The sequence below is a fragment of the Budorcas taxicolor genome, chromosome 16, assembly GCF_023091745.1.
Source record: "Budorcas taxicolor isolate Tak-1 chromosome 16, Takin1.1, whole genome shotgun sequence".
NCBI classification, from domain to species: domain Eukaryota; kingdom Metazoa; phylum Chordata; class Mammalia; order Artiodactyla; family Bovidae; genus Budorcas; species Budorcas taxicolor.
The window spans coordinates 6,071,016-6,097,792 of record NC_068925.1 but is presented as its reverse complement, the minus strand read 5'-3'; the positions used below and the strand labels follow the sequence as shown (position 1 = coordinate 6,097,792).

Genomic DNA, 26,777 nt, shown 5'->3' with positions numbered 1-26,777 from the left:
TGGGTTTGATCCCTGGGTTGGGAAGATCCCCTGGAGAAGGGGGACCCACTCCAGTATTCTGGCCTGGAGAATTCCACGGACGGTATAGTCCATGCAGTCAGAGTCACACACAACTGAGCGACTTTCACTTTCACTTTGTTGGGAGTAGGGGAGTTTACCCCAGAGACTATGGTCCAGGGAAAGGAAGCTGATTTTGGCCTCACCAGCACCTCAAAGGCCAATGTCAGGATGATGAATCCTGCAGGGAGGGGGCTCTGCATGACCCCTGGGCATCAGCAAGAGCCTGCCTGCTTTGTCTGGCCACTGAAAGAACATACGTTTCCTTATACAAGGAACCTCCTTGCTCAGTGGGAATTCAATATTTAAGGGAAAAACAGGCCCCAGATTCTCGGGCCACCCTGGACCTTGGAGTACACACTGACCTCTGCAGAGCAAGTGCAGCCCTACACATTCAAAACGTACAATCTTAAAATACAGCAGACAACGGGCTTTTTGAACCACAAGCCAAAGTACTCCAGGAGCCAGCGTGAGTCTCTGCTTGTGAGCGGCACACTAGATGCCAGATCCACTTAGGAAAAGGCCTGAGTGACACCGTGTTCTTTCAGGGTGCTGCTCCCTGCCAGTTCAAATATTATGAAAAGCGACATCTGAATAGGGCTTTTCAAAGTCCCTTCACCTCATCACTTGGGTTGCTCTGCAACCCTGATAGCAGGTTTTACTCCCATTTCACAGATGAGGAAACTGAGGGAAGCGATGTGTTCCATCATAGCTCATGAGATATTTTCAAAGCCTAGTTAGTGTCTGTATGTCTACCCTACTCCACCTGTCAATGAGTCCAGGCTTGGAAGGAAGCCAAGCAAAGCAGAGATGGTGCTGGCGAGGACCCTGGGACTCTTCTGAAGCCAGCAAAGATCACATGTGATACAACAGGTTGGCCAGCCTCCAGGAGGAAAAATCCAGACTGAAGCTCCCTAATCCCAAAGGGAGGAAGACCGGATTCCTTTCAGTGTCCAGTGACCCTGGCTACACCTCTTCCCCATGAATAATCAACAGTGGTGATAACATGGCCAGGGGGAGGGGAGAAGGCAGCAGGAAGAGCTTAGGCAACAGCGCTTCATGCTTCTGGAAGTGAACGTGCGAAGGGTAGGAACTGGCTGTTCCTGTCCCTGGTCCCAGGAAGAGGAGTCTGGCCCTGAAGCTGCAGCATCCAGAGCCCCAGAGCAATGATGGCGTCGCTGTTGGGGGGGTGGGGTGGGCGGGGTGGATTCAGAAAGCCCCACTGAAGTGGTGGATGGGTGACTTCCCTGTCTCAGAGCGTCAGATGATGAAAGACATCATTGGAAACTTTCTTCCTCTCTCAAATGCCATCCTGACACGTGGCCAGATCCCTTGTCAAATCCACCCTGTGGGTCTGTGTTCCAGGAAAGCTGTGGTACAAGAATGAAAGCCAGGGGCCTGGTATTCCAGGCCCAGCTCCAGCTCTAGCTTGCTGTGGGAGCTTCAGCAACTTTGGAGCTCAGGTCTCCTCATCCAGGATCCATGGAGGGGTCCAGAGATCAGGTTTGGGGCCTCATGAGCGACAAACATATTCAGAGGCCGAAAATCGGGTGAGGTGCCAACCCACCCCAGAAACCATTTGGAGCGATCATTAGCCGCCTTGTGTGAACGCTGTCTTCCTAGTAACTTTATGTGCTTCATTTCATTTAATCCCTACAGCAAACGGGGGCGGAGGCTACAGTTCAATATCTCTACTTTACAGAGTGGAAGAGGAGGTTCTGGCAGGTCGAGTAACCTGCACACAGTCAGACAGGCTAGTTCCGGTGGAGCCAAATCAGCCCAGCTGGTCTGACTCCAGACCCAGGCCCTTGAATGTGTACAGGCAGAGCATCAGAACCTATCCCCCGACCGCTCTCCGCACAGTCATCCTGCCTGACACTGGCGTCTGTCACAGACTAGTCAGGAGCTGCTTTCTCAGTCTGCCTATGACCCTGTCTTCCCTTTGGCTCACTGGGGTTTTCCACAGTTCACTGACTGTTTCCTCCACCCCCTCTGTGCTCGCATTGTCCCTGGGAGCTGCGTCTAGGCCAATGGCATCAACCACACTTGACCTGTCTCATGATGCCCTCTCCCCCAGGTACTCCAGATGGATGCTTCACCAGGTACCCAGCCCTCCCCACTACGGCCTCACTCTCAACAGGTCCAAACGGAGGTGATTATTCGGGGCCTCAGCCTCCCCCTGCTCCCCCTGCTTTAGAATTTCCTATCTTGATGGATTCCATCAACACAGATTATTGCAAAGCCTTCCAATAATGTCCTTCGTTCCCGTCCTGACTCCTCCAAACTCCCCACTGTCTTGTTGCCAAAGTTACCTGTCTAGACCGAGATCTGATCAGGGTTATTTCATCATAAAACCTTCCCATTCAGATGTCAACTAATAATTATTGAGTAAGTACTGAGGATCAAGACTTAGTATCAAGCTTATTCATTTATTCAACAAATAATTCCTGAGCACTTTCTACATGGCAGGCACCAGACTGGGTGTTCTGAAGAACACATAGCCCTTGCTTTCTCCCAACAGCCAGTCTCAACAACACGAAATAAGATGCCATATTGGAGCTACCGAGCTCTCATATGCTTCATCCTCGCACTTAATCCCCCAGCCGTGGAACAGTGGACCGGTTCAGAATTGGGAAAGGAGTATATCAAGGCTGTATAGTGTCACAACCCTGTAAGAACGTATTTTACAGATGAGTAAAATGAGACTCAGGATGGCTGATTTGCCCCAAACTGAAGAGCAAATAAATAGTGGGATCAGATTTCAAACCCAGAGCCTCCGTGTCTGACAATTTTTCACCACAGCTGTCCTGCCTCCAGTGACGCCCCAGTGCCTACAACAATATCCTCAGCTCCAGAGCAGGTCCTTCAAGGCCCTTCACAGCGCGTGCCCGGCCTACAGGCCGTGCCCACCGCCAGCCACACTCGGGCAGCCCTCCTTGCAGGCACACACGCTCGCCTCATGTTCCCAGCAGCCGCCCACCCCGCTCGTGGCCTTGCTCTCGGTCTCCTCTGCGTTCAGAGCGTTCCTGTGTCCACCTGCTTCCTGACGCACACTCCCCACCCACGCCACACCTGCCCCACCTTCCCAGCGCCTCTCGGAAGCAGCCTTTCTCAGATGTCCTCTCTGGGGTGAACCTTACTGCCACCCCGTGTCCCGAGAGCAGCTTCTGACAGCCTTAGACTGTGAGCACACCACAGAGCTCAGCTTCCCCCGGATGACTTCCTGTTGTGAGAGGTACGCGGCTGACTCACAGCAGAGGCAGTTTTCCGGGGCTCCTAGCCCTCTCCACGCTTCGCTTGCTGGGCTGTCAGGCTGCCAGCTTCGCTAAGGCCCTGACACACACACCGAAGGCAGTTAGATCAGCCCAGACTAAGACGCGGAGGCCCTGGAGGGCTGTTGCTGGGTCTGAGGCAGGCCTGGGGAGTTGGCCTTCTAGCTGCCCTCCTTTAGGGGAACTAGAGAATCATAAAAGATGCTTCTGACCAACAATCCCATCCCTCGCGTGATGGCTTCAGGCCTTCAGGAGCCAGGGCAATGTGGTCACGGATGTGAGATGTGTGAACAACCCTTGCACTACTGCATGTAGAGAGAGAGAGGCTTCTTGCCTTCTTAGGGCCTCAGGACGAGCTGGCCCAGCCAGAGGTCATCTCAGGCACCTACTGGTTCTAGGCTGGGAGGAGTGAGTGGGGCTGTGAGGGGCACAGAGATACATCTCCAGTGCTTAAGCATTTCTAGAGAAGCAAGGGCTAGAACTCTGGCTCTGCTTGGCACCAGGGTATCAAGAGCCTCCTGGTTGGGAAGCCATTCCCATTGTCTGATCAGAACTGAGCTCCCCTGGGCTGTCAGACAGGCCTTAGGGCGGCTCCTGTTAGAGGCAGCTGTTGAGTGGAGTGGAATCACTGACAACTTTGGCCAGCACTTCTGGTTTCTAGAGCGTGGAGGGAAATCTGTGGTGGGGGATGGCTGGAGACTGGCCCCCTCCTTTGGCACCTGTGGATGGGCTGGCAACAAATGAGATAAAATAGAATTGTAAAAATGTATTCGATTAATCCAAAAGAAGGAGGAAAAGGAAAGAAAGCATAAGGCTAATAGAAAACAAACAGCAAGACGACAGACTTCAAATCTAATTATATCAATAACCACATTAAATGCAAATGAACTAAATAACTCAAAGAGCAGAGATGATCCAACTGGATTAAGAAAAACAAGATTCAACTACTTGCTTTCTGTAAGACATGACCTTTAAATATAAAGACACAAATAGCCTAAAATAAAAGGATGGATAGAGAAATAACATGCTAATGGTAATCAAAAGAACGCCGCAGTGGCTACATCAACATCAGACAAAGTCGATTTCAGAACAAAGAATATTGCCAAAGATAAAGAAATTTATTTCATAATGAAAAGGGTCGATTAATCCAGAGACTGTAATAATGTTCAGTGTTTACGCACTGAATAATGGAGCTTCAAAGTACAAGATAGGATTGAAAGGAGAAGTGCAAATCTACAATCAGAGTTGGAGAGTTCAACACCCCTCTCTCAATAACTGATAAAAGAAGCAGAGCACATGGTGTGCCTCAACAAACGTTAGCTAACGTTGGTATCACAATTCAGCCTGATAAGCCTTTAGAGCATTTCAGAGGAGACCCAGGGCCCGAATCCCTGGAGAGGCGCACACGCATCTATCGGGAGTGCTCCTCAGGGAGCCCCAGCCTCTGCAGAGGCAGACCCGGTCCCCGCGGGTCTTCCCTTCCGGCTCCGTGGCTCCCCCGTGTGGCGGCTCTGGGTTCGGCCTGTGGCGCGGGGCTGGGGGCTGGGGCATCCTCCTGAAGGGTTCGGAGAAGCGAGTCCTCGGCAGGGGCAGGGCAGGGCAACGGAGGTGCGGCCTCAGAGACAGGATAGGGCCGGGAGGCAGGAAACTCGGCTCTCCTGACCAGCTGGGTCACCGCTCCGAGGCTGCGGGGGCCGCGGGAGGCGATTGCAGCGGGCGCCCTGCGAGGGGAGGACCCCGAGGGGCTGCGGGGAGAAGGCGGGGGACACACGGAGAAAGTCTAGGCGGCCCGACCAGGAGGGCTGGAAGGCCAGCCGGCCAAGCCCCCGTCCCTTGGTGAAGGCAGACAGGGTCTTGAGTCCTTTTATCAACAGAGCAGAGCAATAAGAGGCCGCAAAGAAGGGGATAATTGTGTCTTGTAGCGAGAGTGCCCAGCAAACCACGAAACCATAGTGTCCTGGGTTTATGTCCAGGAGAAGAATGCATCTTTCTGGTATTGTGGAGAGTAGGCAGAACCAGATTGTGAAGGGTTTTGTGTGCTAATCCAGATTCAGACTGACTTTGAGGGTAATAGGAAGCTGCCAGGGGCTTCCATCACAGGGCGACATGATTAAAAAAAAAATCCATTAAGGCTGTTGAAGGCACCAGAGACGGCCTTGGAATGTTACCTGGTGATACCAAGATGCTTTCGCCTACATCTTGCTGCAGCCACAGAACCACCATCGCTCAGAGGAGAAACCTGAGGCTCAGGGAAGCTAAGAGGCTTGTGCCCGTCACACGTCCACAATGTCATCTGCACAGTCTGAATTAGAACCGGGCTCTCCTGTCATCCAGGCCAAGAGTCTTTCTTTTAAGAAAATAGGTATTACCTTTTAGAAATATTACACTAGAACCATCTGGACAGCATCGGCTTATTCAAATAGCCCCGAAGCAAAGAGCAAAAGTCAAGGGTTCTCTCACTCTACCCCAGTCACCCCCCACCCCCTCCCAAGGTGAAATATCTTCCAGCAGTTGGCTGGGTGCCCTGCAGGCCCTCACTCTCATACACATTTACACACACACACACACACACGTACAAGGTACAAATGGATTGTCTTGTATGTACCACTGAGTGACTTGTCTCTGTTGGCACTATCCCTTGTCAATACATGCAGATCCATCCCTCCTTTGGAAAACCACATGGGTCTTGGTGCCAGTGGCTGGAATTTCCTTCCTGGTACCCCTACAGTTCTCTCCACTGATCACAGTGCCCAGGAGGCAGTGGCTGGACCCAGTGCGCTGGTATTTGGGGAGAGCAGTCTCTGCTGCCCACTGAGGGCACTAGAAAGGACTTTAAAGCAATGCCTGGCTCTATCATTACATGTGGAAGGAATCTGAGACAGTCCTTAGGCATACTGCTTTTTTAATTTTAGAGATTAAATATTAATTATGAGTATCAGGAAAAAAAATCCTAAGTACATCAATGGTGATTCAAGGACTGAAACTTTGTCCTCTAACATAAGTTTAAGTTTAATAAAAGAAATCTATTTGAAGAGGAATATTAAGTAAATAGTAGCACCGGTGGACTATTGACATGGCCAGAGTCCTCAGTGTGGAAAGTGCCTGGAGAGGTCTGGGAACTGCAGCAGGCGGGGCTGGACTTGCAGGCTGGGGCCAAGAGCCTTGTTTCTGAAGCCTGCTCCTGGGTTCTGGGGTGCCACCAGGAGGGGGGAATCTGGGCCCTATGGACAGGAGATCCCATCGCCGGCAGCAAGAGAGCTGAGTGGGAGGGAGAGTGCTGCTGTGTTTGTCTTGTCGCCCGTGCCTTCCACGTGCCGAGGAAAGGGGCACCAAAGGCCGGGCACAGAGCTGCCATGTCCCTCTGGGCAGCAGCAGGTCCTGGTAAGAATCCACAGCTGTGGGCAAGGGCTTCCGCTCTCGGGTAGGCACAGAAAGGACCAAGCCAGACCAGCAGAGGTCTCACTTCGTCCGGAGGGCACTGGGGAGCCCCCAGGATTCTTTCATCACAGGGGTGACGGGGTAAGAGCAACTTTCGCACCACCTGAAGGGTAAAGTCTTTGGGGCATGCCCCCAAATAAGGGAACTGCAGCAGTTTTGGCAACGTATTGTGATCTTCAGCTGATGGCAACCACGTCCTCTAGGAAATAGCCTTAAACTGAAGAGGAGACCTGGGCGGACTTGAAGGGATTTGCTTGGTCAGCAAAGGGTGCCCAAGGGAAAAGCCAGTCATCCCAGACCTTGGCGATCTCCAAGGAGAGACTGACAAAGGCATGGGCAGCTCGCAGCCGCACCTCCTCTGTTTCTCCACCTGGGAGAGACGTGCACAACCCACAGGGCTTCTGAGTGCAGCTGGGGCTTTAAGCCCGTTCCCGCCCCCTAAACACCCGCCCCGTCTTCCCCTCTCCCCACCTCTCATGGCAGAGAGAAGACAGCCTGAACCTTGGGATTACTGCTTTTCAAAGGTTGAGGCCAAACTCTTATCGACAGGATGATCTCAACTGTGTTTTGAAAAATGTATGAACGTACAGGAAGAAAATGTACAAATGTTAACGAACAGTGGTTCCTTCTGGATGGAGGAAGATCAATGATTTTTCTTTTCCTTCAACAGCAGAGCGGAGAAATGCCACCAGGCCAAGACCTCCTAACAGTCACGTGCCTCCAAACTGGCAGAGCTCCGATCAGGGCCCTCCCCACCCCCTGAAAATCCCCACCCCACCCCCTGAAAATGGCACTCGAACATTTGGGTAGCTCAGACCAGGTGACGAGGTCAAGGTGAACGCAAAGCTCCATCCTGGTATGCAACAGAAAATCGAGCCAAGGCGGAAATCAGCACAAACAGGCTTTTTAGAAAAGGCGAGTGAGGCTGGAGCAGGGCCCAGGTTTTATTGATAGAAGGCTAGGTGCTGCCCCAGCTGTGCTGAAGCATGCAGCCAGGCCTGTCCAAGGCAAACACTGCGGCCCAACCCAGCCAGCCCTGGAGCAAACCCCACTGAGCAAACCCCACTCCAGGCTAGCTGCCATGGGGGCTGCTCGGCACCCACGAGGGGCTCTTGGCTCCTTCTGTATTTTTGTGGTGGTTCTGCTCTAGACACAGCCCTGATTCAGCTTGCCAGAGAATTCCAAGGTTGACACGTCTCCCCAACAGAAGGGGAGTCACTCTCCTCCCAAATATTCAGACTTGGAAACACCTGCTCACTGTTGAAATTCTGAGGATGAGACAGGCATCCAGGCCCTACTCTGGGGCTTCCTGCTCCCCCACCCCGCCCCAACCCCGCACTTGAGAGTGTTGGCTAAGTGAGGCTTAGTTTGGGTTTCTCAAACTGCACTGTTCACAGCTGGGTCTAGATTATTCTTTGTTGTGCGGGAGCTGAAGTGGAGGAGGTGCTTTCCCGTACAACTGGAATCATTCAGCAGCATCCCAGGCCTCTGCCTACTGGGTGCTAGTAGCCTCCTCCAAGCTGTGTCCGCTAAAAATGTCTCCAGTCACTGCCCGTGACCCGGCGGAGAGGGGAGGGCAAAACCACCCCCATTTGAGACCTGTTGCTCCAGAGGGAGAAACAGAGACCCAGAGTAGAACCCAGGATGTGGTGGGCTGGGCAGGCTCGAGGAGAACAGAAAGACAGACTTGGAAGATCCCAGTGGAAGAGAAAGTGGGGGGGAAATAGTCTAAATGAGATATTTAGGAGACGTTGCTCTCTGGTGGGCTATGTAACTTCCCTCCTCCACCTTCTAAAGACAGTCTTCCGCAAAAGTCCGCATCACTCCCCAGGGCTTGGGGGACAGATTTGTCTCCCTTCCTTTTCTCCCGAGAGGTCTGGTTCCATGCAGACTCCGGTATAGACACCTCCAATTCTGAAGCGTGTGGAGGATGTACAAATGGTTTCTTCTCATACTAAATACATGAGTTACTTGAATCTGTTTAGGAATGGGACATTCCTCCACGATGAATGAAGTTGATCCAAACGTATTACTTGTCCCTTCTTTTTTTAAAAAAAATAATTTTTATGTATTTACTTATGGCCATGCTGGGTCATCACTGCTGCGCTAACTTTTCTCTGGTGCACCGAGCGGCAGCGACTCTCTAGTTGGACTGCCTCTCGTTGCCGGGGCTCCCCTTGTGTGGAGCACGGGCTCCAGAGCACAGGCTATCCCATAGCTGTGGCGCACCGGCTTAGTTGCTTCGCTGCATGTGGGATCTTCCTGGATCAAGGATCAAGCCCGTTCTCCTACACTGGCAGGCGGATTCTTTACCACTGAGCCACCAGGGGGCCTTTCTTATGGGCAACTTCCAATCAGCAGTACTTCACACATTTTTAACCAGGGACAGGTCTATCTCAAGGACATTTGTAAGCTCTCATTAGTATGCTCATCTATTGAAACAAATACCTTAGAGAGTTTCAGAATAATCACCCTTGCACTGATTCATTACAGCATGGCCAAGAGGAGGAACTGCTATTCTGCTGTCACCAGACACTGGTGCATCCAGCTAAATAAATGCTTTGTTATTTAAACAATGCGCATGCATGCTAAGTTGCTTCAGTTGTGTCCAACTCTGTGTGACCCTGTGGACCACAGCCCGCCAAGCTCTTCTATCCATGGGATCCTCCAGGCAAGAATAATGGAATGGGTGGCCATGCCCTCCTCCAGGGGATCTTCCTGACCCAGGGATCAAACCTACATCTCTTATGTCTTCTGCACTGGCAGGCAGGTTCTTTACCATTAGCACCGCCTGGGAAGCCCCATATAAGCTATGTACCACACTGTAATCTAGTGATCCAGAGAGCTGAGGGTCTGCATCAATGATCTTATCAATAGTGCATTTCTCAGGCAAAGTGCATATCTTTACATCATCTTCTGTGATACAGCCAGCCTGCACCACCCACTATGCCTGTATGGCAATTGAAAAGTGAAAGTCGCTCCAGTCCATGGGATTTTCCAGGCAAAGGTACTGGAGTGAGTTGCCATTTCCTTCTCCAGAAAGTCGCTCAGTCGTGTCCGAATCTGTGACCCCAGGGAATATACAGTCCGTGAACTCTCCAAGCCAGAATACTGGAGTAGGTAGCCTTTCCTTTCTCCAGGAGATCGTCCCAACCCAGGGATCGAATCCAGGTCTCCCGCATTGCAGGCGGGTTCTTTACCACCAGCTTTACTGGTAAAAGGTGACAGGCAGTTTTCCTGCTGAAAAAATGTTTTGATGATCTACACTGATTCATCATATCAATGTACTGGTTTCTTCCAATGCCAGGAAGCCTCAGACAGGCAGCAGCAGAGAAACTGGGCAATGAATCATAGCTTTTCTCACTGTTCAGAATGTCCTCCATAATCCCAGGTTAATACAGACACGGTGTTATCCTCAGGGCCTTTGCCGTGATATCCAATGAATGGTAGCGGTACAGACAGCATGAGATGGTCTTGACTATACAGCTCCGCATAGTACGTGTGTTCATCTTTCTTGACGTGTTTAAGTTATTTCTATATTGCCACTGATTGTGGACAGTGTGCAGGACAACCTCCTCATGCCCTGTGAATTTCCAAGACACCACGTCACATGGGCTGGCAGCTTGTTCTAGGGGGATTTGGGCTGAGTGCAGAGCTCCACAGCTCTGTCCATGATGCCCGGGACTGAGCCTGGGACGAGACCTCCCACCGGCCCACCGCCACAGGGCGGACGGCGGGCTGCCCTGCGGCTCGGGCTCCCGGTGTCTCAGTTCAGCCCCGGCCACGGGGCATGGGAGCGGTGGAGAGGGGGAGGCCAGGTGACTCAGTGCCTGCAAGCTTCTCCCAGAGACACAGCTTTCAGAACCGATTTCATATCATTTTAATAAAAATACACATCATATTTGCTTCCTGTCCTGCTTTCCCAGTGGGAGGAAAGGCCTGGGGAATAGCAGCAGGGAGGCTGGAAGCACCCATGGGTGGACCCAGTGACTGAACATGGTTGAGCAGGTCCATCATGGCTGGAAAAAGCATGTGTGGGCGGTGAGTCTGGGGACCTGGGACTGGACCCCAGTTCCCCAGGCCCACTAATATTCTCTTGAGGAAACAACCAGTCATTCAGCATCTGTGTTGTCTCTCATGGCACCCAGGACTTTCCCCTCAGAAACCAGGGGTTTATTTAAAGGGCTGCTCCTACTTGACTGTATCACTAAGTTCCCAGCATTCCTGGGCTTGGCACATGGTCTACATTCAAAACATATTTGTTAAATAAATAAACAGATGACGTCCTGGGACACTCCTTACTTCCTTGACCAACAACCTTCGACTCATACACGAAGGCTTAGAGGAAACGTCACCTCCTCTGGGAAGTATTCCCTGATTTCTCCCAACAGAAACAGCCGCACTTCCCTGTACACTGTCTACTCAGAACACTTGGCTCATACTTTTATTGAAACTCGTATCACAGCATATACTATTTGGTTGTATTTTGCCTCCCCTGCCAGAATGTACGTTCTCTGAGGATACCCACTCTTACCAGTGCTTGGCACACAGCAGATAAATCAATGTGTGTTCAATGCAGGAATTAAAAGAAGGCTCTCCTGTCTCCCTCCCAAAGGCTTGACATCAAAGGTCGAATACATCCTGGTTCAAGTGCCTCGGCAAAGCCCAGAATCAAGAACTGCTTTGGGCATCATCTTCCTGGTCCTCTGACACTGGGAAACACTTGTGCAGTCCCTCTGGAGCTGGCCTGGTCTGGCTGGCTGGCTGGCAGGACAACGCACTGCCAGCACCTCAGAGCCAGCACCCCCGCTACCCCAGGGCTATGAGGCTTCAGAGGACCCTCAGGAGCTTTCCCTGGGACTCCCACCCCCACCCATACCGCACCCCGTGGCTGGAGCCCTAGGACAAGGCAGGCTCTGTGCCTGGGTGGACTACAGGACACTTCTCAAGAGCAGCAGGCTTCCCTGCGCCTTCCACCCTGTTCCATGCCCCCAGCCCCTTGGCAAGGGGTGTGCCACCTGCGATTTATCACAAGAAGCATATCCTTGGTCTCTCTCCGATTCCCGCACAGAGCTCCGAAAACCCTTGGAACTTCCCAAGTACAGAGCAAGAAAGATGTTTCCTATGTTGATGAGGTGACTTTGGACCCCACCTAAGGATCAGGAGAACCTACCAAGGTTAGAGGATAGGAAGTTTCCCTCCCAGCCCCGAGGCCTCTGGGGAGTGGGGAGGGGCTGGAGGATGAATCGGTTCCCAGTGGCCAGGGAATTGATCAGTCCTGTCTGTGTAAAACCTGGAAAGGATGGGGCTGGAGAGCTGGGTGGGTGAACGCAGGGAGGTGCGGAGAGAGCAGGCTGGGAGAGGGCACGGAAGCTCCGTGTGCCTCCTGCCTACCTTGCTGTCCGCATCGCTTCCATCAGCATGTTCCGCTTACCTCCTTTTATGGTAAACTGGTGATCTAGTGGGCCAAAAATGCCTCTCAGTTCTGTGAGTTCCAGTAGCAAAGTAACTGGGCCTCAGGAGGGGGCTGTGGAACCTGGATCTGTAGCCAGTGGGTCAGGGGCACGGGTGAGAGCACGGCCTTGTGATCGGTATCTGCAGTGGTCATGGGGTGGGGGGAGGGAGGGGGGCGTGCACAGAAAGTGCCAGAATGGAGCTGAGTCGTAGGACACTCAGTGCAGTGGAGGATTGCTTTGGCGGTGTAGCCACCTGCCCCCTGCCCCATCAGAACTGGGTGAAGAATCTGAGTATGTGCCGTGGACCTCATCTGGCGAGAACGGGCCCCCGACATCCGGCAAACGTGGAACATCCGGCAAACGTGGAACACCCGCGCACCTCCCACTCACCAGAGCCCATGGGGGTGAGGGGAGCCCGGACCCCTCAGAGGTCAAGCTCCGCGGTCCGTGCTGCCTACCTGGCTGAAGGTCACGGCGAGGGTGCTCTCTGGGGACGGCCTGTCCCGGGAGGCGCCGTCCTGCCGAGTGCAGTCCAGCTGGATCAGGCTGCGGCACTCCGGGTGGCAGGTGAATTTACAGTCTGGAGGGAGAACCGCAGGGGGATTAGTGACCAGAGAAACACCCTGGGGGCAGCATGCGGCTCCCAGAGGGAAGCGCGCTCAGGAGGGCAGCGGAGGCGAGCGGAGGGGAGACCCCGGGGGGAGTGTCGCTGGCTCCCCCTGCCGCCGTGCGCGTGGAGGTGAGGGGGCGCTTTACAGCTCCCAGACTGCTCCCACCTCTGCTGTGGCGTGTGGCCCTGCAACCCTTATTACTGCTGCTTGCTGGCTCAGAGGTTAAAGCATCTGCCTGGAATGCGGAAGACCTGGGTTCGATCCCTGGGTCGGGAAAATCCCCTGGAGAAGGAAATGGCACCCCACTCCAGTACTCTTGCCTGGAGAATCCCATGGAGGGAGGAGCCTGGTAGGCTACAGTCCATGGGGTCGCAAAGAGTCGGACACGACTGAGCGACTTCATTTTCACTTTACAGATGGAAACTGGGGCCGGGGGACTTTGATGACTTTCTCTTAGGTCATCTCCCTTCAGGCTGGCGCGCACTCTACTAATTTCTGTTATCCCATTGTTATAATCAATGTCACCTGTCTCTGACCCTACCCCATCTAGAAATGTGTCAGCTTCTCTAACCCGGCTGACACAGCCTACAGACAGCATCCCCAGCTAGGTGCCTCGGGGGAAACCTCACCTTTATTTCCTAAACAATGTTCACGTCTATGGAAGTAAGACTCAACGCCCAGAGTTGAGAAGGGCGTAGGGGAATACCTTCAAGATAGGGACGCTGAGGCTCAGAGAGGTAAAGCCAGGTGCCCAGGGACACACAGCTCACTGGCCGGGCCACAGCTGCCTCTCTGGAACCTCCCGGGCAGAAGGGAGGTGAAGCTGAAGAGGGCAGGAGGCAGCGAGGCTGGGACCAGTGAGGGGAGAGGGTGTATGGAGGATGGGAGCGAGACAGGACGGCAGCAAGGGAAGGGAGCACACGCCCACAAGCAGCGCCCCGATCTGAGGCTGGCTCCCCCAGACGGGCAGCGCCCCGATCTGAGGCTGGCTCCCCCCAGACGGGCAGCGCCCCGATCTGAGGCTGGCTCCCCCAGACGGGCAGCGCCCCGATCTGAGGCTGGCTCCCCGAGACGGGCAGCGCCCCCATCTGAGGCTGGTTCCCCAGGTTGAGCAATGCCCCGATCTGAGGCTGGCTCTCACAGAACCTGCTGGGCCTGCCGGGGTCACCTGTCCTGAAGGCGCGGCAGCTCAGCTGGAAGGCCCGGCTGAGGAGGCAGCCACAGTGTCCGTGAGAAGGCTGCCCCATGGTGAAGTGGGCGTGTGGCAGCAGGGGGTGGGGATGGGGGGGCAGTATGGCAGCCTGGGCCTGTCTGGGTAACCTGGGGACGAGGAAAGCTTCTGATTGATGAGGGCTTGGCCTCCTTCCTTTCAACAAGCTCCAGAACCTCGGCACATTGGGACTGCCTTCTTTAAAAAAAACTTATTAATGACTTGTGTGGTTGTGTCGGGAGTGTGCAGCACTCAGGGTCTTCCTCGCGTCCTGTGGGATGTTTTGTGGAGGCATGCAGACTCTCCAGGTACGGCGTGCCGGCTTCAGTAGCTGTGGCACATATCCCAGGGATGCAGGATCCTCGTCCCCCAGCCGGGGGTTGAACCCACGTCCTCTGCACTGGAAGGAGGACTCCGAACTGCTGGGCCGCCAGGGGAGTCCTTGGACGTCATCTTAAAGCTGTGAAGCGCTCTGCGGGGCCTGGTGGTGGAGGTGGGTCTCCTCTTCTCCCCAGGCTCTCGGCGGGGGGCGGGGCGGGGTTCGGAGTGAGACCACCACTCTCTTCAAGCCACCACCTTCCCTTCCGTCCCCAAAGATGAGCGCAGGGACCACCCTCCTTGGACAGTTTCTGCTGTTGATGCCACAGCGTAGCACCTGGGGATTCCAGAACTCTGGCGCCTTCTGACTCCACGCTCTGAAGTCCCGAGCACCCTCCGGGATGGCGCTCAGGAGCCCTGCTGCTCACCTCCCCCGTGCCCACAGCCAGGCCCACCACGATGCCTCCTCCTTCACAGCCCACCCAGGCCTTCCTGGCCCTCCTCCAGGGAAGCGGTCTCGCCTGCGCAGGGGCTGCGTGGGGCCCACTCGGAGCCACGTACCATACCCCTCCCAGTGCCCCCATGCATTCCTGGGCCCCCAGAGGATTCCTGCCCAGTGTGGGGACGACCTCACCCCCGGCAGGGTGGAAGGCAGCGGGGAGGGTGTGCAGGCTGAGTCTCCGCTGCCTGTGGTGCCCAAAAATGCCAGGGCTTCGATAAGGGAGCCCCGAGAAGCCTTGCTCCGGGCCTGCTCCCGGGACACATCTGTGCAGCTCCCGGCAGAGCGTGAAGGATGCTCCAGGGCTGCCAGCCGGTGGGAGCCCGCCAGCTCTGCCCCGAGGGAGGGCTGCCCCTGGCTCCCAAAGGCAAGAGCATCTGGACAGAGGATGCCGCCCTGCAGTGTCTTCTTTCAGCTGTGTCCTGCCAACTCAGGCACCCTGAGTCCACCTGCGCACCGCAGTCTCTCTGTGCCTGTCTGTCTCTCACTGACACACACGCACACGCGCTCTGAAAAGAGCATCAAAACCACACGGAGATTTACTTTCTTTTTGCTTATGGGTCTGATGCTGAGCTGGACAGAGCCAGGGAACAGAAGAGTCCAGGAGGAGTGGTTCAGGATTTTATAAAAAGCACACTTGAGCACCAGTGAGTCTATCCCATCAGACCGTGGAATCACAGACCGGAGCAAAACCACCAAAGCACGTCTTGATATTTCCTGGCCCCAGGAAACGCTAAGCCCAGGGCTCTTAGGCCAGCAGAGATGAAGTCAGAGTCCTCAGGCCCTTCTGCGCACCAGAAGCAGACCCCACCAGCACAGCCAGCAGCCGGCAGGCCCCCGGGGCTCTGAGTACGGACAGTCACAAGGCTGCAAAGGCAGGGCCATGTTCCACCGGGGCCCAGCGCTTTGGCCCTCATGGGCCACCTTTCCCCTGAGACAGAAGGAAAGATGGCAGCGCACCCCGAGACGGGCCCTTCTCCAAGGAGGGGCCCATGTGTCCGGATGGGGAAGGGCTCCTGGGGCACCCTCAGACCCAGGCCGTGCTGGATTCCTTGGTGCCCTAACAAAGCACCACCCACCAGGTGGCCTAGAACTGAAATTTATTCTCTCTCAGTTCTGGAGGCTAGCAGTCTGAAATCAAGTTGTCAGGAGGGTCACGCCTCCCTATAGGAGGACCCTTCCTTGCCTCTTGCCGGCTTCTGGGAGTGTGCTGGCAAGATCTCTGGTGTTCTTCGGCCTCTAGCTGCAGGGCTGCACTCCCTGCCTCCACCTCTGAGTCCAGCCTCCTTCCGTTTCCCCATAGCACAGGACAGGTCCCGAGGGCCTGCTGTCCCCGTGGGCTGTGTCTGCACCTGGCCATCTGCACGAGACACCAGTCATATCGGGCTAGGGGACTCTCCTACTGGAGCACGGCCTCTTCCTGTGCTCTGCTTAGTTGCTCAGTCGTGTCCGACTCTGTGCAATCCCGTGGACGGTAGCCCACCGGGCTCCTCTGTCCTTGGGGATTCTCCAGGCAACAGTACTGGAGTGGGTTGCCATGCCCTCCTCCAGGAGGTCTTCCTGGCCCAGGGATCGAACCCAGGTCTCCCACAGGCAGATTCTTTGCCCGCTGAGGCCGGCGCCTTCCTGACTAACCACGCTTGCTACTTCCTTGTTTCCAAGCAAGTTCTCCTCCCGGCGCGCCGGGACGGGGGTTTCAGCGTGTTTGTAGGGGTGGGGGACACAATCCAACCCAGAACACAAACCCTGGGCAGAGTTAAGAACCCAGAGCCCTCAGTCTCAAACACAGGGGGTTCCTCACAGACGCCAGGGGTCAGCCCAGCCTGGCAGAGGAAGGAGGAGGTGGAGAGCTGAGCCAAGGGCGGGGCCTCTGCACCCCAACCAGTCCCGCTCCTCTGGGTCCCTGAAGGTCACACCAAAGGCACTGTCCCCAGCGAGTGGGTCAGGTCCAGAGGTCATGGCAAGCGAGTCCCAAGATGCATCTTTCTTCCACTTTAGCCCGGAGGAGGTGAACTCTGCCTGGAACATTTTGGAGATTGTTTTCCAAGATGCAAAAGCTACAAACCTCCCTTTAGTCCCCAGGGCTGCCAAAGTTAGTTCTTGCCTGACCCCAGTTGCCAAATGTGCACACACACACAGGCACACAGGCCTACAAAGAGGCTAATTTTTCTCAACCAGATGCATTCTGTTGATAAGGAACCCATCAGGCCCTTTCACCCCAGGCTTGTAAGCAAGATCTCAAGACAGCAAGGAGCTGGTCTGCTTCACTCTCCCTCCCCTGGCCAGAGCCGGGATGTGGGGTGAGGGCGGGCAGGCTCCCAGGACTCAGAGCCTGGTTACAGCGCGCCCACAGGCCTCCTGGCAGTCACTCCCAGGTCAGCGAAGAGCAGCTTCTCACCCCGTGATCAGAGCCACTTCCGAGGCCCACGGGGAAGCATAGCAGCCTCTGAGTCCAGGAGCTCCGTGTCTGTCCTCTGGGTACCCCAGGCCTTCCTGGACAAGGTCAGCCTCGGAACAAACTAACCACTTCCCCCTGTTCTCCTTGGGACTGGTCCTGTGCTATGGGGAAATGGAAAGTGGGTGGACTTAGAGCAAGTGCCTGCTTTACAGTGCTGCTAAGAGCATTAAATGAGGTAATTATGTAAATCATAACACCTGACGCAAACTAAGAGATCGATAAATGTTAACTACTTTTATTAAGCGGCTAAAACCCAAGTCGGCCTCCCCAGCGGTCACGGCCCCGGCATCCGCATCCCGGAAGCCCGTATGTGTACCTGGCATCAATGTCACTGACCTCCCCCCAGACCCACTGCATCCTGACACAAAGGCCTGGACGCATCCTCACGTGACTCTGACCCGCCAGACTCCTCTGTCCATGGATTCTCCAGGCAAGAACACTGGAGTGGGTTGCCATGCCCTCCTCCAGGGGATCTTCCTGACCCAGGGACTGAACTCCACCTTTGGCCGGCATTGGCAGGCAGGTTCTTTACCACGAAGCCACCTGGGAAGTCCCTCAGACGCCCACTGCGCCCCCTCCCCAGGCTGAGCAGGGGAGGCCCCCAGCCTCAACCCCCCGCACAGGTGAGGCGCCAGCTGCACACGGAGCCTGGAGACGGGCAACTCTCCCCACCTCGGGAGGCACCTCTGCCTGCCTGGGTTATCTCTCCGCCATGCATTCCTACCCAGCCCCTCCAACATTTGAACTTCTAAAATCTTGCTTTAGTTTCAGAAGAGAAAGTTGCTAACCAAGGTTGATAACTTTTAGTATTAAAGAGGATGTGGGTACATGAGAAGGTTCTTGCCTTCTTGGTGGTACCAGTTCCCTGCAGGAATATGTATTTATCTGTCTCTAAATATGTCTCCACAAAAAGGTTCATCAGACAGTTGTTCATGGCAACAAAATACTAGAAATACCCCATATCCATCTACAGGGGGCCAGTTACAGTTACATTTTAAAATGAAATACTACTTAGCCGTTACATAAGATGATGTAGATTCATATTGATCAGTTTGGAAAGAGGTCCACAAGTATATCACTGAAAGAGAAAAAAGGTTCTGTTTTATGGTCCTGGTTATATAAAACCATACACAGTATGCACAGAGAGAAATCTGGAAGGTGATATGTTTGCTCTGAGTAATGAGATTTCAAGTGTTTTTCCTCTTTATAGTTCCTAAATTTTGCTTTTGAATTTTTAAAATTGAATCTATATTCTTTACTAATGGAAAAAATACCACCAAAAAATGAACAAAGACAATTCCTGGACCCACACCGTGATGAGAGATACTGTGATTATTCACCACCTCCAGTGTGCCAGACACTTCACACACCTGCTTCCACATTATCAATACTAAGCACGCGTGATATGTTTCTACCCCTATCAGACTTTATTCTTGAGAGCAGTTTTAGGTTCACAGCAAAAGCGAGCGGAAGTATATAGCGAGTTCCCGCGTCCCCGCTGCCCGCAGACATGCACAGCCTCCCCTCACTGACACCCCCCGTCCGAGTGGCACCCTGGTTGCAGCTGACGAGCCCTGCTGAGCGGCCAGTCTCGGCTTTACGTCCGGGTCCGCTCCTGGAGCTGCGCATCCCGCGGGTTTGGACAGATGGAGAACACAGGCACCCACCACGGCAGTGTCTCACGGCGCAGTTTCACCGCCCTAAGTATCCCTGAGCTCTGCCTACCCACCCCTTCCTCCTCACTAATCCTCGGTAAACACTGATTTGTTTTTACTGCCTCCGTCGTCTTGTCTTTTCCAGAATGCCCCACACACCCCACAGGCTTTTCAGACCGGCTTCTTTCACTGAGCAATACGCACCTAAGGTACCTCCATGTCATTCCATCTCTTTTAAGTTCTGAATGTTAACCCACCGTCCGGATGGACCGCGGTTTCTTTAGGCATTCCCCTATGAAGGACATCTTGGTCGCCTCCAGGTGCTGCAGGCGTGGGTAAAGCTGCTGCAAACACCTGCATGTGGCTTTCCACATGGACCAGAGTTTCCAGCCCTGCTGTTCTACTCCTGTTTTAGTGGAGAAGGGAATGGCAACCACTCCAGTGCTCTCACCTGGAGAACCCCATAGCTGGAGGAGACTGGTCACAGGTCACAAAGAGCCGGACACAACTGAGCCACTTCACTTTCTTTCTTTCTATAGTTCCTTTTGGAGAAGGAAATGGCAACCACTCCAGTGCTCTCGCCTGGAGAATCCCATGGACAGAGGGGCCTGGTGGGCTACAGTCTATGGGGTTGCAAGAGTTGGACACGACTAAGCAACTAACACACACACTCCTATTTTAGAGATGAGAAAACTGAGGCTTGGAGAGGTTAAGAGACTTCTCGAGACCCTTGTGGCTAGTGAGTGGCAGAACTGGGGTTGAAATCCATCACACCTTGCTGCTTTTCAGGAGCCCTACTTTCTGGTAAACTGTCCCCTCCACTTGCTCTTGGTCCTCCCTACTCCACACTACATGATGCCAGGGATGGGCTTCATCAGGGATGGGGGTCAGGTGACCCCCCTTGGTGACCCAAGGTCAGAAGAGAGCAGGGGCCCAGCGATGTGGGTGAGGGGTGCTTCTTCCTCTGCCCCGGGAAGTAACAGCAAGAACGCCCCTCTCCAAGGCCTCTGCCTTGTCCTGGGAAGTGCCTGTTCATGGCTCAAGGCCCAGCCCAGCCAGGCCACTTGGCCTGGGAGAACCTGCTCTGGCCTGCTTCTGCGTCCACAGTCCCTTCATCCCTGGGAGATTAGGAGCTACTGGGGCAACAGCCAGAAATCCTGGCACTGAGCTCCTTGCGGAGTACCAGAGAGGCCAGCTCCTCGATCAAGGTCAAGCCCCACGAACAGTGGACTCTCCGCCCTCCCCGCTCAGGGTCCCAGGCTCTGCGGCTTCGCTTCCTGTGACACCCAAACAGAGCCAACTGCTGTATCGCGTGCCACGATGAGGATGGCAGAAGAGCGGCCGGCGATGGACACACGCCCGGAGCACCGAAGTGCACCCGCTCGGCAGCTGTAAGTCAGACATTCTCAGGCAAGCCACGTGGCCCCTTAAAGGACACTGTTTAATGTGCACGGCAGAGGTCCTTGGGAAAGGGTGAGAAAAGCAAAACACTCAATCAGTTTTGAAGTGCACAAAATCTGGCCTCCAGAGCCACACAGATCAGGGTCTGAGCGCAAGCTCTGCTTATAATTGGTTATGAGATGCCACAGCTTCCTCATCTGTACAGTGGAAGTAATGATATCCTCCTTACCAGCAGCTTTGTTGCCAAAAAAAAATAAAGCACCCCATGGATCTTCCCTGGTGGCTCAGACGGTAAAGCGTCTGCCTACAATGTGGGAGACCTGGGTTCAATCCCTGGGTCGGGAAGATCTCCTGGAGAAGGAAATGGAACCCACTCCAGTGTTCTTGCCTGGAAAATCCCATGGATGGAAGAACCTAGTTAGGCTACAGCCCATGGGGTGGCCAAAGAGTCGGACAGGGCAGAGCGACTTTACTCACTCAACGCAGCCCACAGTGCCTGCACACAGCAGATGCCCAACAGACAGCAGCTGTCACTTGCACCAGAGGGCCTCCTGAGCCTGGGAACCAGGATTCCTGCTGACTCAGTGCACCATGGATGCACGTGCATACCAGCGAGCTAAGTTGCTTCAGTCGGGTCTGACTCTGTGACCCTATGGACTGTAGTCCATCAGGCTCCTCTGTCCCTGGGATTTCCCAGGCAAGCAAACTGGAGTGGGTTGCCATGCCCTCCTCCAGGGGATCTTCCTGACCCAGGGATCGAACCCACATCTATGTCTCCTGCACTGGCAGGCAGGTTGCTAGCCCTCAAATCTCTCAGTTCGGGGTCGTCTTCCAATGTATTAAGTAAGACAAATCATGCAACTTTCCTGTCCCCTAAGTTCCTCCTACCTGCCCCTCCTCCCTCCAGCACCGCTTCTGGTGGCCCAGGGAGTGAGGCAGAGTCACGAGAGGATGGGTGGTGCCGGACAGAGGGGAGGGAGAGAGGCGGATGGGTCTGCCAGCCTTGGAGGTCGGGGGCCACGGGCAGAATCACCACAGTCTCTACAGCTTTCATACTCCTGGTTGAATGTCTCATGAGGCTGGCAGCAAGAGAATAGGAACTCCACACTCCTGGGGTCAGGCCTCTAGCTCAGGAGGTCTGCATCTTCATGTTTCCAGGAAGAAACCGGAACCCCAGCCCCCCTCAACCCCAGCCCCCTCTAGGCCATACAGTGCAGTTCCTTGCTTCAGAGGACAGGCCACCGCTGAGGGCACCCAGCACCCCCGACCCCAGCCTGGAGGGCCTGGAGACACACAGCTGCCTTCTCACACCACACAGCCCCAGCTACACACACACACACACACACACACACACCCCCTACAGACTGTGTCCTGGAGACACACAGCTGCCTTCTCACACCACACAGCCCCAGCTACACACACACACACACACACACACACACCCTACAGACTGTGTCCTGGAGACACACAGCTGCCTTCTCACACCACACAGCCCCAGCTACACACACACACACACACACACACACACACACCCTACAGACTGTGTCCTGGAGACACACAGCTGCCTTCTCACACCACACAGCCCCAGCTACACACACACACACACACACACACACACACACACAGACTGTGTCAGAATGCACACACACGCGCGCACACACACACACACACACACACACACACAGACTGTGTCAGAATGCAAGCCAGGGAAAGGGAGGGCGGTGTCGTGGTAGGCTCGGCCTGGAAGTGAGGCCTGTGTCCTGGGTCAGAGATGCCAGCCCTCCCACGGACAGCAGACGCAGGCGGCTGGCTGCACTGGGATGCTGTCAAAGAGCCATGAGGGAATGCTCCTAAACACGCTCAAGTCTGGATCGGATGCTGAGTCCCCACGTAAAAGGGGAGTTGGGATGAGCGGGCTTCACGGAAAGCAGGGCCCTGGGTGAGGCAGGTCAAGGGAGTGAAGGCGCCGGGGGTGATGCGAGGAGCCTGGGCTGAGTTGAGGACACGATGCCACCTCAAGACCCCGGGCCACCCCCTTCTGCCAAGTGACGCATCGAGGGCACGTGCGGCAGGGCTGGAGAGGTGACGTGTGCACTCTCAAGCCACCCTTCTGTTCTGAAGGGAAAGGCAAAACGTTCCGCTGAGCTGTTGCTCAGGAGCCAAAGCAGATATGTACAATTATTCCCCGGGGCCTTGGTCCCTGGGTCTAAGGGGCAGTTGCTCATTCCCTGAGCCTGGCTTCTTGGTGGTCACAGTTCCAGGCAGGCCCAGCGTGTCCTCTGCACCCTCTTCCCCAACTTGGCACGCAGGCCGGCCTGCAGAGGCACGATCGCGTCCCACGTGGGTGGGTGTGCCTCTTGGGCAGGCCCATTATTCACCTGTCTTCGACACAAGCACACGTCCCTAAGCTGAAAGCACCAACAGAGGGCAAGCCCCGTGGTCAGACCAGGCCAAGTGTGTCGGGTGGGGGTGTTCTGAGAGGGGCCCGTGGAGGGGCTGGGGGCAGGAGGGTGCATGGCAAGTTCAGATGGAAGGCGCGGGAGCAAGGGGGGGTCAGGCAGTACCCCCCCCGGGCCAGCGAGGCAGGGGCCGGGGCCTGAGCCCAGGGCACCTGCCCGTGTGGCCTGTTCCACGTCACTTAGCTCTTTGGGGGTGCTGCACCCTGAAGCGTTCTCTCCAAACTGCCTTCTGCGGATGTGCGCACGTGTGTGTTCACACTGCGTCGCTTCAGTCGTGTCTGACTCTTTGCCACCCCATGGACTGCAGCCCTCCAGGCAAGAACAAGGAGCACGCAGACAGGGGAGCTTCCCAACCCACGGCTTGAACCTGCGTCTCCTGCACTGGCAGGCGGCTACTTCACCACTGGTGACACCTGGGAGGCCCTGCGTGGAAGTGTATATGTGTCTAAAATCATAAGCAAGGTTGAAGCCACTTTAACAATTCATGCTTCATGTTTAGATTGCGTTAACTAACTCCCTGCCAGGACTATGCTAGAATTCTCCCTCCTGTCAGCTCTGTCCCCACCCCCTGATTTTCGCTGCATCACATTATTTACACTTCCAGTGTTTACAATATTTACATTCTGTCATAAGTATAATGATCACACAGTTATCTAAAATTAACTCCACCTTTAAACTGATTCAGTCTTCTTGCAACAGCAAAACTATTTTTAATTTAACCAATCTTTCAGTTGACTGAAATTTTTGGTATTATATTTTATATGCATTATGTTTGCCAATGATGCTTCAAGCATTTTAAAGAGATGTGCCCTGTTTTCCTGGACTTTTAATGCTGTGGTACTGGGGTCTTATGCACGAAAATGATCAGGAGGAAATGCAGATGGAGAAGACAGAGGCAGGTGGGTTTGCAGCCCTCAGTGCAATGCCACAGAGCACCTCTGAAAATGCCCCCTTGACTAATCATTGCAGGAGGCCACAGGCTTTGGTAAAACGTACAAGTAAATGATATGAGGTGGGAAAGCCAAATGAACCACATTTCTCACAAGTCTGTAGGAGGCTTGTCATCTGGACCGTCTGACACCACATCCAAAAATGTCCAAGTTGAATTTGGGGTGTGGCCATGCAGAAGAAGTGCAAAGACACAGCACAATATTTTTTTTTTGGACACAATTTCTGATGCGTGACAATTAAAGTACACGCACCCATCAGGACGCACACACTCCGAGAGACAGAGTTAACCCTTTTTACGACAAGTATGTCTCCTGTCTCCCTACATCTACCTAATCACGGTCAGTTTTCTGCGTGTGCATGCAAGTATTTACTGGGGGCCTATCAAGGTCAAGTATTGTTCCAAAGGACAGCTGGTTTTATCCAAAAACTTGTGTAAAAGGAAAAGTATATACACACACATACATATAAGGATATAAAAGGAGTACATATATATATAACTTTGAATATCTACACATATATTTTTAATACAGGTGTTAATCCTGTTTTGATTGTCATCACAGGAAAGATAAATCTTATTTCCAAAGCACTTAAACATTTTTTTAAGAAACACTGTAGACAGCAGTAGGAAAGAACAAAATAATGCAATGTATAGCAACATGGATGGATACGGGACAAATGAACCTATTTACAAAACAGAGTCACAGATGTAGAAAACAAACATGGTTACCAAGGAGGGAGCCGGGGGTGGGGCAAGAGGGATAAATCGGGAGATTGGGATTGACGTGTACAGAGTATCACACATGAGAGGGAAATGGGACGTCCCTGGTGGTCCAGCAGCTAAGGTTCCACGCTCCAAGTGCAGGGCGCCCTGGGTTTGATCCCTGGGGGAGGAGCTAGATCCCTCATGCTGCAACTAAGACTCAGTGGAGCCAGATAAGTAAATAAGTAAAATGTTTTAAAAAATACATAATTAATAAGGACCTACTGATTAGCACAGAGAACTCTTCTCAATACTCTGTAATGACCTATATGGGAAAAGAATTTTAAAAAGAGTGGCGTGGAAACACATATAACTGACTCACTGCGCTTTACAGCAGAAACTAACACAACACTGTAAGCCAACTGTACTCCAATAACCTTTTTTTATAAAAACACCACTGTGGGGTTTAAGGTGATTTAAGAAACGGCAAGAAGCCCACAGGAACTAAAGCCAGTGTGGAGCTGCCGATGCCGTCTCAGCTCCGGGCAGCTCAGAAGGGGCCTCTGCTTCCTCCAGGCGCGTGTCACTCCGCTCTGGGTGTAGGAGAGACAAAGCAGGTGGGGTCCCCCCTCCAGGGCTCAGGGCCCACCGCCCCATCTCTGGGACACGAGGAGGAGCCTGGACTGCTGGGAGACAGAGGGCGTGGGCCCAGCAGCCAGGGGCAGAGGTAACAGGGAGGAGTTTGAGAGGATTTTTTGGTTTTTTGCTTTTGTTTTTAAAGCAGATACCACCTCTGAGAAGGGGCAAAAGGCCACCTCATCTCTTGCTAAGATTGAGTATATTTTTGGTAGTGTTCCACAGACCCCAGAGATAAGGGCTTCACAAGAAGCCATGCCTCGGCCTTGGCAGGCCGCAGGGCAGCGGGTGAAGCTTCAACAGGTGTGCAGGTGTGAAAGCATGCGCAGGTGTCTGCACACAGGCATGCCTGATCCAAGCACTGGGAGGTCACAGGAGGCCGGGAGCAGAGAGGTTCGCCCTCATGGGACTGCCAGCCTGCTGCAGGCAACTGGCATTTCCACACCTGCTCTGATGTCACCTGATTTCAGAGTGCCAGTCACCAACTGAACAGCGACCAACTGGGTGAAGGAGGCTTTTGCAGGAGGAGCAAAGTAAATAGATTACGTCTGAGGCCCTCTCTGCAGGAGAGACACACAATGCCTTCTTTATAGCTGCATCCCTGTAGCCAGGACCACCGGAGACTTCTGGAGAGAGCTGGGCCTGCGTCCCGCTGACCCCCGAGCAGGCTTTTATAATGACCTATGACTTGCTCCTCGGTAACACGCTTGCTCCGCTTCTAAGGATGCCCGGTGGGCTAATCCAGCCTTGTCTGTTAATTAAGTGGTGTGATAAATTCAGTGACCAGAATTTTTCCGGAAAAGGTGTTTAAGAGTTTCATGGCCCTCCTCTACTTCTGCCTGGGCAAATCTTCAAACCCTATCTCTTTCACGGAGATGTGAGCAGCCCACCTTGGCCCAGGTAGGATGGAAGGGGCAGACAGTGCGCTGGAGGCTGGTACCGATGACCCAGGGTGAGTCACTGCTAAAAGTCTTTCTGGGAGCAGCTGCCGGTGAGGGGTCTGCTGTGTGACCAGCATCATGTCAGCTGGTCTCTGCTGAGGTCATGTCTTAACCCGTGTAACACCAGCCAGAGGTGGGGATTCTTGGCGCCATTTAATGCTGGGGAAAAGTGAGGCTCAGAGAGGTTAATCCGTACAAGGAAGGCCCTCCCACTCGGCCTCCAAGGTCCAGACTCAACTGGGCCTGCCTCACGAATAGATCTAGAGATTATCTTATTGTACTAATCAAAGTAAGTCAGAAAAAGACAGATACCATATGATATCATTTATACGTGGAATCTAAAACATGACACAAACTAATATACCTGTGAAACGGAAACAGACATACCAATAGAGAACAGACTTGTTCCCAAGGGGGAGGAACGCTGTGGGAGGGAAGGACGGATGAGAGTTTGGGGTAAGCAGGTGCAAACTGTTGTGCACTGGATGGATAACTAACAGGTCCTATTGTATAGCACAGGGAAGTATGCTCACTATCCTGTGATAAACCGTCACAGAAAATAACATGTATATATGTGTGTGTGTGTGTGTGTGTGTGTGTGTGTGTGTGTAATTGAGTCACTTTGCTGTACAGCAGAAATTAAACACAACATTATAAATCAGCTGTACTTCAATGAGGTTAAAACAAAGCTGGCCTGGCTCCAAGCCCCTTCCCT

At 53.8% G+C, this 26,777-nt stretch overlaps 1 protein-coding gene across 1 annotated transcript in view; it reads right to left on the bottom strand.

The window, feature by feature from the left end:
* RASSF5 (Ras association domain family member 5) overlaps nt 1-26,777 on the bottom strand; it is a 72,501-nt gene that overhangs the window by 32,996 nt on the left and 12,728 nt on the right. Inside the window, exon 2 of the mRNA XM_052654078.1 lies at nt 12,682-12,803. Coding sequence (XP_052510038.1) covers nt 12,682-12,803 — 122 coding nt within the window. The remainder of the gene's footprint in view (nt 1-12,681; nt 12,804-26,777) is intronic.